Here is a 12264-nt window from a genome sequence, read left to right on the forward strand (position 1 = left end):
ATTCCATAGCTTAGGGTCATAAAAACAAAGCTCTCTGTCCGGTGTTCATAGAGGCTCCCATACACTTAATATTACAGTATACACAAAAGTCTTGAAGAAGTTTCATCATCATGCATCAAATGTGTCAGATAAAGTCAGTGGTTTTGTAAAAACTCATGTAATAACAGTTTACACGGGAAAAAATGTTGATGTCAGAAGTGGGATTCGAACCCACGCCTCCAGAGGAGACTGCGACCTGAACGCAGCGCCTTAGACCGCTCGGCCATCCTGACAGTTATATCAGCGCGGCCGCCATTTTGTTTATAAAGCTAACTGCATTTACGTGTGAGATGTCGGTTTTATTTTGAAGTTTCAACGACATGATTTCCGGTTTAGATTCTAATGACGTCACGTTCGCGAATTTCATAGATGAACGTAGGAGGCGCAGGCACGAGCGTGTACGCGGTTTAAATGAAGTTCGAACGTGAACACGAACGTTCGATGAGTCTTTGATGACGTGTTCCACTGTGACCGTTACACTGAGGAGGTATAAGCATAAGTCTGATATATGGACGGCGGGGTCTGGAGTCGAACCCACGCGACCCCGGTAGTTGTGACGATGTTGTAAAGCGCGAACAGACGACGGCAGAGCATCCGGTTGCAGAATTTCAAAATAAACGTCGAAACGCTCTTTAGAATATTGACCATCTGAACATGCGGGTTAACGCGGTTGAAATTAAATTGTGTAACGTCATCTGATAAAAGAACTCTTTTAACGCAGAGTAAGGTTAGATTAAAGACAAGGATGAGAAATTATCACTAAAGAAACGCAGTGCAAACGTCAAACTTCATTAGGAAATTAGTCAAAGTGTTTGAGCAAATTTACAAGGACATTTTCATTGATGATCAAGCTGGTATGACAGTATTTAGTTCCTAAATAGTCTGATATGTTCCTCTCAGTGGAAGTCTACATTGAAAGACATGTAGTCCATGGCTATCAATGAAATCATCTCTTACATACTTAAAAATGATGGCAAATTGATAATAGAATAATGCAACCACCACCATCACATGTGAGGATACAGGTTACAGGTGATGGAGGGGAGGCTGTGTATTGTGGCTTCATCTGTTCCTTCAGAGAGAGTCTTCTTGAAGACCGGGTAAATACTCTCTGAGAGGAGTCAGATCAGCCCATCCAAGCTAACGTATCGGATTTTTCTCAATACCAACCTGAGGACATTAATAATGTTTGCTCCAGTTTGGTTCTGGTTCTGTTTACTTGAGTTGGTCCTGGTTTGGTTCTGGTTCGGTTCGGTTCTGGCATAGTTCTGTTTTGGTTCGGTTCTGGTTTAGTTCTGGTACAGTTCTGGTTCGGTTCTGGTTCGGGTCTGGTTCGGTTTTGGTATGGTTCTGTTTTGGTTCGGTTCTGTTTTAGTTCGGTTCTGGTTCGGTTCTGGTTCGGTTCTGGTATGGTTCGGCTCTGGTTCGGTTTTGGTTCGGTTCTGGTTCGGTTCTGGTACACTTCTGGTACGGTTCTGGTTCGGTTCTGGTTCGGTTCTGGTTCAGTTCTAGTTCGGGTCTGGTTCGGTTCTGGTACACTTCTGGTACACTTCTGGTTCGGTTCTGGTTCGGGTCTGGTTCGGTTCGGGTTCGGTTCTGGTATGGTTCTGGTATGGTTCTGGTATGGTTCTGGTATGGTTCTGGTTCGGTTCTGGTGCGGTTCTGGTTCGGGTCTGGTTCGGTTCTGGTTGGGTTTGGTTCTGGTTCTGTTTGCTTAAGTTTAGTTCTGATTCTAACCCTAACCCTAATCATAACCCTAACCCTAACCCTAATCCTAACCCTAACCCTAACCCTAACCCTAATCACAACCCTAATCCTAACCCTAACCCTAATCCTAACCCTAATCATAACCCTAATCACAACCCTAACCCTAACCCTAATCCTAATCTCAACCCTAATCCTTATCATAACCCTAACCCTAATCACAACCCTAACCCTAACCCTAATCCTAACCCTAATCCTAACCCTAACCCTAATCCTAACCCTAACCCTAATCACAACCCTAACCCTAACCCTAATCACAACCCTAACCCTAATCACAACCCTAACCCTAATCCTAACCCTAATCACAACCCTAACCCTAATCCTAACCCTAATCTTAACCCTAACCCTTATCATAACCCTAACCCTAATCCTAACCCTAACCCTAATCACAACCCTAACGCTAACCCTAATCACAACCCTAACCCTAACCCTAATCCTAACCCTAATCTCAACCCTAATCCTTATCATAACCCTAACCCTAACCCTAATCACAACCCTAACCCTAACCCTAATCCTAACCCTAATCACAACCCTAACCCTAATCCTAACCCTAACCCTAATCTCAACCCTAATCCTTATCATAACCCTAACCCTAATCCTAACCCTAATCACAACCCTAACCCTAATCCTAACCCTAATCACAACCCTAACCCTAATCATAACCCTAATCATAACCCTAACCCTAATCCTAACCCTAATCCTAACCCTAATCACAACCCTAACCCTAATCCTAACCCTAATCACAACCCTAACCCTAATCCTAACCCTAATCACAACCCTAACCCTAATCCTAACCCTAATCACAACCCTAACCCTAATCCTAACCGCAACCCTAACCCTAATCATAACCCTAATACCAACCCTAATCGTAACCCTAATCCTAATCACAACCCTAATCCTAACCCTAACCCTAACCCAAATCCTAATCCTAACCCTGAATGGTTTTGTAACAGAATAAATGCACAAAATTGGTCAGTTATAAGGCTGCTCATAAAAACACTGTTAAAGGGTTTAACAATATAATTTGATGCGACCCCTAGAGGACAAATCTGAAATCGCAGTTACTTTTATTGAAAAATTGCAGTCTTAATGTCTTCTATGTAACCCTTTCATTTTGCAAAGTTATTCCGCGGGCCGGATTGGAACCTCTGGCGGGCCGGTTTTGGCCCGCGGGCCGCATGTTTGACACCCCTGGAGTAGACAAACTAAGGAACACGCCTGAGAGATCAATCCTCTTTTTAATGATCCTGTTGCCACCCTCCTTCCCTCCACAAACACACACTCTCTCTCACAACACACTCTTCAAACAAACCCCAGAGGAAACAACTGAAGGTGTTGTCTTCTCTGCTGCAGACTCACCTAACTGAGGGAAAGGAGCTCCTTTCATTGAGCAGCCGGGCTGATGAGCTCAAGCTGGGTGCAATGAGGGCAGGTGCTCTCAATGAGGGGCTCGTTAGGAGCCCTGGAGGTCTCAGACTACCTCCATCTGTAACACTGTGCTGTGTTAAATGCGTAATTCTGATTGTTCAAAGCCCATAATAACCACATTCATTCTCAGCAACAAAAGCAATGTCAGGGACAACCTGATCACTGCATTTCACTGCTGCCTGTTGACACTGTGGTAAAAACGTTAGAGTCCGTCTCCGGCTGCTTTTCAGAGTCGGGAAACAGATGTGAGAGATAAGGCATTTTTCGACTGCAGGAACTTTACCCAGGAACTAGGAACTTTACCCCTGAACTACGTGCGTTTCAACCGGAGGAACCAGGGTCTAAATTTAGTTCAGGGGTAGATAATCTCCCCCCTGAAAAGACCCTACTTGGGGGTAGTTCTTTTCAAAGGTCCTGGGACTTTCGGTTGAACGTAACAGTATTTGTGGAGTTTACACTGTTGTTGAAAAACTAGTTTGTTTTTTTATTAAGATTTCAAAAATATATTTCTCCATGTCACTGGCTTGATTTGCACAATCTACCCGGGACTTCAGCCTGCGGTCGAAACGCAGATAACAATGGGGGCACAGGAACCTTTTAGGTCAGGGTAAAGTAGTTCTGGGGGCTAAAAGACCCTGGAACTCATGGTGGAAATGCACCTATAAGAGAGGAGGGATAGTACATAGTGAATGGGTTCTTATCAGGGCTCGCTCACCTCATCGGGATTCTAATTTCCATTCAGGTAAGAGTTGCTTAAAGTGGGTTTTCAAAGTGAGGGGCCACCAGGGGGCGCTAGAGGGGCCTCAGAAAATTGGAGGGAAGGGAAAAAAATAGAATCTAATTATTTTTATTTCTTTAACAACACATTTGTTAATGATTTCCTTCGCTAAACAAATGTAATAATTATTGAAAAGTGAATTAAAGTAAGAAAATACAGTGGTGGCCACCAGGGGGCGCTAGAGGGGCCTCAGAAAATTGGAGGGAAGGGAAAAAAATAGAATCTAATTATTTTTATGTCTTTAACAACATGTTTGTTAATAATTTACTACACTAAACACATTTAATAATTATTGAAAAGTGAATTAAAGTGAGAAAATACATTCTAAAAGTTGATGTTTTTACATATTTTGAAGCCTTGTCTGTGGGTTTGCAAAGGGGGTCCCAGTCCAGAAGCTAATGCTGTTTGGGGGGCCTTGGCATGGTAAAGTTTGATGATATGTTCAGTGTGTTTTTTTTATTGCATCGATGAAAGACCACACTTCCAGCCTGCACTGTTGAAAAATCTGTATTTATTAATGATTTACAAAAGGCTAAACATGAAACCATTTAAATGATTCAGTTCATTTTGAAACCTAAAAAGGAGTCGTTGTGGAGGAGAGGAGACACGTCTGCAGTGTTTGTACAGGTCAGTAATTCTAACAGCTTCTGATCTCATCGTGTGGAGTGGGTTTCAGTGGAGGCTCCTGCAGAGAGAAATTAAATAAATCCACACACAGGATGGAGTCACTCGAACAAAACCGCAGAAGAGAGAGAAACATTTGAAACGTCACTATTATAATCCTGGAGGGTGTTTCAGTTTTGGTGAATTAGTTTAACGTTAATTGTGTGTATATATATTTTGTACAACCACAATTCAGTCACCTGGACTCCCTCTGGATCTCACAGCTGGTGTAAACACACAACTTCTCTGAGCCTAACGCAGAGAATCACAGATTATTACCACAGTATGAGAGGTCCCAAATGTCATCCACTTCTCCACACAGTTTGCAGACACGTATTCAATATAAAAAAAAACAACTTTTTTGTGCAAGATTTTTTTTTTTTTTTTCCCCACAAGGTTTGAAATAAATATCTGTAAAGCAAACTAGGACTTAAAGAGTAGTTTTTGTTTGTTTTTTATTGTGAAAACCAACATTAATCACATTGTGAGTGAAAGAAATCCTCTTTCTGCTGAATTTAGGGAACAATCAGTCAAATTAATCTCACACAACTCTGCAAAAAAATGACTATTAGATTTAAAAGAAAGTAAAATCAAAGTTACCTCACATCGGGGCGGACATTTAAAAATTTAACTCCACTGACAGCAAGGGGGACAGTCCAGTTTTTGCAGAACTTTCTGTTAAATCACATTAGTTTTGCAGTTTTTTTTTAGTAGCCTGGCAGGTTTCTACAGTAGTAAAAGAGTGAGACAGTTGTGGACCCAGATATTTACAGTAATGTTGTGCACTTGAAGATCCTTCTCTGGACTGTTGGATCCTCCTCTGGAGAATCTTTCAGAGTTCATCTAAAACATCACCAAAATAAAAATAAAAAAATCCCCATGCTTTCCTGCTACGGAATGAAAGAACAGTGTTTCCACTCACTGAGAGTTTCACTTTAAAAAACAAGAGAATCAAAAGAAGAAGGGCCGGTCTGGAGCTGAACCGTGGGGGGCGAATCTGCTGGCATGAAGGACTTAAAACTGAAAACAAATCATGATGCAGAATAAAAGAAGAGGAAGAAGAGCTTAAAATAACATCGTAAAATTGTTCATATTTCAGTGAGCTATTTAAAAAAACTTAAAATGAGAATAAAACTATCTCCATCCCCTCGCCCCGAGAACCTTTTTATAAACAAAAATATATCCCCCTTTGTGGTGTGATTCTCAAATCCTCACTAGATACAATTAAAACTTTTTTACAGTGCTTTATCATTATATATCTTTGACAGACCTTAACGAGAGGGGAAGGAAATTTAAGCCATAAATGTCTCTTCTATTGCAACGAGATAGCTACGTCGAAACAAAGTGAACGGTCCAGTTATTTGATGATTAAAAGAAAAAGAAAAAGAGGGGGAAAAGAACACAAACAGGAGGAGACGGTCAGTGGTTGGGGGGGAAAGCGAGCGCCGGCCCTCTGGACCCCTCCCGAGGTGTGTCCCAGGAGCACCTTAAAGTTTACCGTGGGTGGAGTTTGTGTTTAAGGTGGCACTGGGACCCTGAAGGCTCGGGGTCTACTACTTGGTGTTGAGCTCGTTCTCCAGCTCCATGAGTTTGCGTGAAGCTTTGACCTTGTTGGAAACCTCCTTCCCCTGAGAGAAGAGACGCTGGCGCTCCTTGAAGGTCAGACTCTCCGGTGGGGCGCCGCTGGGGTTCGAGTTCTCCTGCTCCTGACTGCAACACACACAGACACACACACACGTAAGGAAACAATGTAGGTTATACACAACACAGGAACAAAGGAATCAAGGTGAGGCATTTATATCATGAGAGGATTTTTAAAAAGGTGTTTATTCAGAGCTTTTAAAACGTCAGCATCCAAACTAAAACATGGAACCATTTCTGAGACATGAAATGGATGTAACTCAAGTTTTGATCCACACGCTTCACAGGCAGAAACAACAGGAAGTAAAGTGTCAGGACCTTGAAGGCCGAGCCCAGAGAAAGAACATCTAGTCTAGTCTGAATCTCAATGTCCTCCCTGAACCCTGAGCCCCTCTTGACTTCATTGACGTCACCTGGAAAGTGTTTGGAGGCTGTAAGGGCTCAAAACTGTGTAACTGGGAATGGGACCACACTTTGGGACTTCTCAGGTAACCTGCATGACGTCATGAAGCTCACCTTAGTGACATTAGGAAGTTTTACTTTCCTCAAATTCAAGGCGCTTAAGAGACAGACTGATTGCCAAGACAAATTCCATCAGATCCGTAACAGGTCCGTCACGGCACCAGCTATGAAAGGTTTCTATTCTAGTCGATGTGTTAACTTCCACTGGATCCACTCCGTTGCATTCAAGCTGCGTCTCTGATCCGGCAGGTTGGATCTTGCTAAAGGGATCTAGCAAAAGTCTCTATAGATCTTGCAAGACTTTCTCGGGATCTTAAAATGTTTCTTTGGATTGAGCATACATTTCTCTGGATCTTGCAAAACTTTCTTGGGATCTAGCAATAGTTTATCTGGATCTGGTTCCAGCTTTCTTGGGATCTAGCAATAGTTTATCTGGATCTGGTTCCAGCTGTGTCTCTGAGCCCTCTGGATCAGATACACAAGACTTCTATTTCTGCCGGATGCCGGAGCATGACGCATCAATCTCAACAGAGCAGATGGAGCGGGACAGGAAGTCAGGTTTCACCAAAACAAAATGAAAACATCCGGTTAATTTTCAGAATAAAACACTCTGTGTTATCACCAGATCGTATTTCACTTAACTACAACAACAAACCAAAGTCATGATGAGCGGAGCCAGGCCTGGAGTCAACAGGTCAGAGGTTTTCAGAGGACCAGAAAGACAACATGGATGAGGAGAGGAGGAGGATAAAACCTTGGTCACATGACTCCAGCTGTCTGGCGGTCCTGCACGGAGGCGGACTGCAGCGGATCGGAGACGGATCTGGTTGAAGTCTCAGGTAAGTCTACAGAAATGCCCGCTTGCGGAGAGGGGTCGTAAAGGTCTCAAAAAGTCTGTGAGAGATCCCTAATGGACTTGAAGGTTTGACAGTGAGGCAGCTTTAAGCGCTCATGGTCTGAGCAGGAATCCAGATTGGGCCTTAGAGTTTCTCGGGGGTAACTTTTGACTCTGAGCGGCGCCCTCTAGTGGATATAATGCTTCACATCCATTCCAACATGATGAGGGCTGTGACAGTTACAGATCTATCTGCAAGGGGAGCAGAGATGAGTTGACCTAAAGGAACTTATGCTGTGCTAAAAAAAATAATCAATATATGGATCTGCTATCATGTCCTCTTTGCTAATATGTTCAGCTGTGGGCATGTTACACATCAGAGACAGGGATGTGAAGAACACATCAGCTGTGGTGCAGTACAAAATGAAGCCACTAGATGGCAGAATAAGCCAAAACATGTTCTGCAGCTTTCTTCTCAAATCAAAAGAAGTAAGGATGAGAACTGTGAGCAAAGATCCATGAGCATTTCAGAGTTTTACCAACACCAAGACGTTGGAGGTCTAACATGAGTCCTGCTTTCCCTGTAGGGACAGTTTCACAGAGCAGCTCACCTGTCGGGGTTTCTCTAACAGATAAAGACGCTTTCTGGTGATCGAGTCCTTCAAATAAGAAACCTACAAAGAAACAGATCGCTCACCTCTTCGTCCATTTGTCTCGCGGGTCCTTGTAGACTTCTCCCGATCCTACAACTCCTGCTGAGTTTCCAGTGTACGAGTTGAATCCTTCACGAGGTTCAGGAGTCACACAGCAGACAGACAGAGCAGTGAGAAAACAGTTAGCACCTTCATTTCTAAAACTCATAACACCTGAAAACACCTGAGACAGAAGCTGCTGGTTCAGGACTGTCAGGGTCTCTGCGGTCTGTGTCTTACTTCTTGTATTTAAATCATTAAAACACTGTTTGAATTAAAAATGATGCATGAATCTCCTCTAAGCAGTTCTGATTTTAAACCAGAGACCCTGATGTCCGGCCCCCAGCAGCCTCTCCAGTCCACATCAGTTCATTTCCCACAGACCAGCCTGAGCAGGAGGAAGGAAGAGAGGGGTGGAGCGTTAGGCAGAAACAGTCAGATCTCTTTGAACTACAGCAGCGAGCCGACAGAAGAGAAAGAGGGAGCGTTAAGAAGCTGTTAAAGGGCCATTCAGAAGCAGCCATTATGGTCTGTGGAAGTCTGAGAGGCGTCTGAGGCGGAGGTCACCGTCGAACACGTCTGACCCTGAAGATGACTGATTCAATCAAACTCAGAGTTTCTTTGATCCAAACTTTAAAAAGCTTTTACAGATACATGAAAATCTTATCTTTTATAATGGCTAACCACAGAAATGACCTGAGGAGGGTGACCCCGACCTTTGACCCCAAAGGAGACGTTAATCAAGTTGCTCATATGTCCCTGTGTCTAAACCTCGGCAGTGTCCAGCATACATGGGACATCCACCGGAAACAGATTCACCTGAGTGGGACTTTGTCACCTGAGAGTCTGCTGGGTTCTATTCTCTGTACAGAAACTAAAACAAGAGAAGAAGAACGGCTCCGTCCTCCTGATTCAAAGTGTTTTAATTTAAACATCAATGAATCTAAGAAGAGACCACAACTCCAGCAAAAGTTTCTGAGGATCTTGCAAAACTATCTGGATCTGGTTAAAGTTTCTCTGGATCATTAAAAAAGTTTCTCTAGATCTTGAAAGGTTTCTTTGGATCTTGCAAGAATTTCTTGAGATCTAGCAATAGTTTCAGTAGATCTTGGAAAGTTTCTCTGGATCTAGCATAAGGTTCTCTGGATCTTGCAAGACTTTCTGTGGATCTAGCAAAAGTATCTTTAGATCCTGCAAAGGTTTCTCTAGAAGATCTTGAAAAGGTTCTTGGGATCTAGCAAAAGTTTCTCTGGATCTTGCAAAACTTTCTTGGGATCTAGGAAGTTTCTCTGGATCTTGCAAGACTTTCTAGGGATCTAGCAAAAGTCTCTCTGAATCTTGGAATGCGTCTTTGGATTGAGCATACATTTCTCTGGATGTTTCAAGACTTTCTTGGGATCTAGGAAGTTTCTCTGGATCTTGCAAGACTTTCTTTAAATCTAGCAAAAGGTTCTATGGATCTTGCAAGACTTTCAAGGGAACTAGCAAAAGTCTCTCTGGATCTTGCAAGACTCTCTGGATCTTGAGATGTTTCTTGAATTGAGCATACATTTCTCTGGATCTTTCAATACTTTCTAGGGATCTAGCAAAAGTCTCTCTAGATCCTGCAGAGGTTTCTCTAGAAGATCTTGAAAAGGTTCTTGGGATCTAGCAAAAGTTTCACTGGATCTTGCAAGACTTTCTTGGGATCTAGGAAGTTTCTCTGGATATTGCAGAACTTTCTTGGGATCTCGCAAAAGTGTATATGGATCTTGAAAGACTTTCTTTAAATCTATCATAAGGTTCTATGGATCTCGCAAGACTTTCAAGGGATCTAGCAAAAGTCTCTCTGGATCTTGCAAGACTTTCTCTAGATCTTGAAATGTTTCTTTGGATTGAGCATACATTTATCTGGATCTTTCAAGACTTTCTTGGGATCTGGGAAGTTTCTCTGGATCTTGCAAAAATGTCTCTGGATCTTGTTAAAGTTTGTCAAGGTCTTCCAAACATTTCTCTGGATTTTGACGCAGTTGTCAAGAGTTGTACCGTTGCACAGTATGAAGTTGTACGTAGATTTTGTCAGGCTTGGTGTTTGGTTTTGGTCTTTTCATGGGATTTTGAGAATCCAGCAGGTTTCCCACCAATGAAACAACCACGTCAGATTTTCTAACGCACCTCCTCTGAGTGAGCAGGATCTGATCAGAGTAACGTGTTTAAATTCAGAGAATAAAACCCGACAAACTCTCTTCATGGCACAAAATATCAAACCACAGAAAACTCTGGATCCAATAAAAGACCGATCTCTTTCTTTTGTTGTGTAAATGACTGAGGAGAGTCTGGAGTCGATACCTGGGCTGTTCCTGGCCCAGACTTTAGACTTCAGACATCAAGCATCAAAATCTCTTGATTATATTTCAAGAAACACAACTTGGGAGTCCAAATGCGTGTTGTTTTAGTGTTTCAGATGAGATGAAGGAGGGTTTGGTTCACAGACACAGAGACAGGGTGTGAACCCAGACGGATCGATCCAGCTGGCAGCTCCTGATCCCTTTCTTCTGGGTTTTATAACTAAAGCAGACCGAGATCTGAAGCGCAGTTTTGGACGGGATCAAGCCGGGTCCTTCTTCGTTCTCAGACCACATGAACACAAAGTGGCAGAGAACAAAGTAACCACAGAGAAACAAGCCTCGTTCAAGGCCAACAAACATTCCTCTGTGGAGCCAAGAGAGATGGAAAATTATACTCCTGGCACTGCCATCGAAAACTCTTTATGTTCTCTGAAAGTTTTTCTTTTCTGGTTCAGTTATCTGGAAAACAAACGCAGTCTTTCCAGGTTTTCACAACCCAAATAAATCCGTCTCTTCGGATATCTAAATCTGCTGAAACGAAGCTCTGCGTTGTTTTCCTGGACGCTTAAATCTGATCACAGAAACGTCTGCATTCAAGAAAAGAGGACATATTGTTTTAAATAAAACCCAGACCTGAGTGTTCGGAGCTGCCAGCTCATCAAACCAAACTCATTTATCACATTTCAAGTTTCATTCATCAGGGGAAGCCAGAGACTCAGGTGCCTGTTCGGTCACCTGAACCTGCTGCAAAGCCCTGTGGGAGTTGTAGTCAGGTTTAGTAAGAAGCTGCAGCGTTAGACAGCAGCACAGCTACAGCAGAGACACAGACCGACAGAAGACAAAGCACACACACACACACACACACACACACAGAGTCAGAGTTAAAGCTCTTTGGGAAGGGCAGGTCAACAGACAGACACACACAGAGGCAGAGTGAGGAACAGGCAGCAAAGTAAAGAGTGTAAGTCTGGTGGAAGCTACGCACAGGCAGTAAAAAGCAATAGACATCAAGCCGGTTACTGGGGTGAGCTGCTGGCAGCCAGAGTGCAGTGTGGTGTGTTTAAGATGCATGTGTGAGGTGAGACATGCAGATTTCTGGGGTGGGAGGTGGGAGGTGGGGTGGGTGGGTAGGTAGGGGGGCGTTAGTGGATGGATCTGATTGGAGTGAAAGTGCAACTCAAAGTTCTCCATGAGGTTCTGGATGTGGTTTAGTGTTCAGTGAGCAGCAGCAGGGATGGAGGAGGTTTGATTTTCAGACTTCAGAGCGTGGTGCGTTCAGGGCTCGCTTTGTCTGTGGACGTTCAGACAGATTCGTCCATGATCAGGGTTCAGGGAGTCTGAGTTTTTGGTTGGGGAAACTTCCATGTGTTGGAAAGTGAAGCCAATGGGTGACATCACTGAGACTAAGTCCTTGTTTTAAACAGTTTAAGGCCGCTACACTCCATTAATTCAACATTTTCACGCTTCTCTAAAAGTCTTAAATCTGAAATATGAAACAAAGATGTTAAACTATAAGAGGGAGTTGTTTTAAAGTGGTAAACGTTGACTTCTGCGTGTTTAAACCTCAATAGAATCTGAAGAAGAATACATAATGCTTATGCCAGATGTTGGTATTTGAAATCAGGGTGTTTATAT

General features: G+C 43.0%; 1 protein-coding gene and 1 non-coding gene across 16 annotated transcripts in view; both read right to left on the reverse strand.

Moving 5' to 3' along the window:
* Positions 1 to 189: 189 nt before the first annotated feature.
* On the reverse strand, positions 190 to 272 carry trnal-cag. Its single transcript has one exon. It is a non-coding gene; the product is annotated as a tRNA-Leu (tRNA).
* A 4231-nt stretch (positions 273 to 4503) lies between these two features.
* Positions 4504 to 12264, reverse strand: part of afdna (afadin, adherens junction formation factor a) — a 151938-nt gene continuing 144177 nt past the window's right edge. For all 15 annotated transcript variants that reach the window (XM_034699046.1, XM_034699036.1, XM_034699042.1 and 12 more), the window contains 2 exons: positions 8308 to 8392; positions 4504 to 6382 (listed from right to left, as the gene is read on the reverse strand). In XM_034699046.1, coding sequence (XP_034554937.1) covers positions 8354 to 8392 — 39 coding nt within the window. In that variant the 3' untranslated portion in view covers positions 4504 to 6382; positions 8308 to 8353. The remainder of the gene's footprint in view (positions 6383 to 8307; positions 8393 to 12264) is intronic.

The sequence above is a fragment of the Notolabrus celidotus genome, chromosome 13 (genome assembly GCF_009762535.1).
Source record: "Notolabrus celidotus isolate fNotCel1 chromosome 13, fNotCel1.pri, whole genome shotgun sequence".
In the NCBI taxonomy this organism is placed as follows: Eukaryota; Metazoa; Chordata; class Actinopteri; order Labriformes; family Labridae; genus Notolabrus; species Notolabrus celidotus.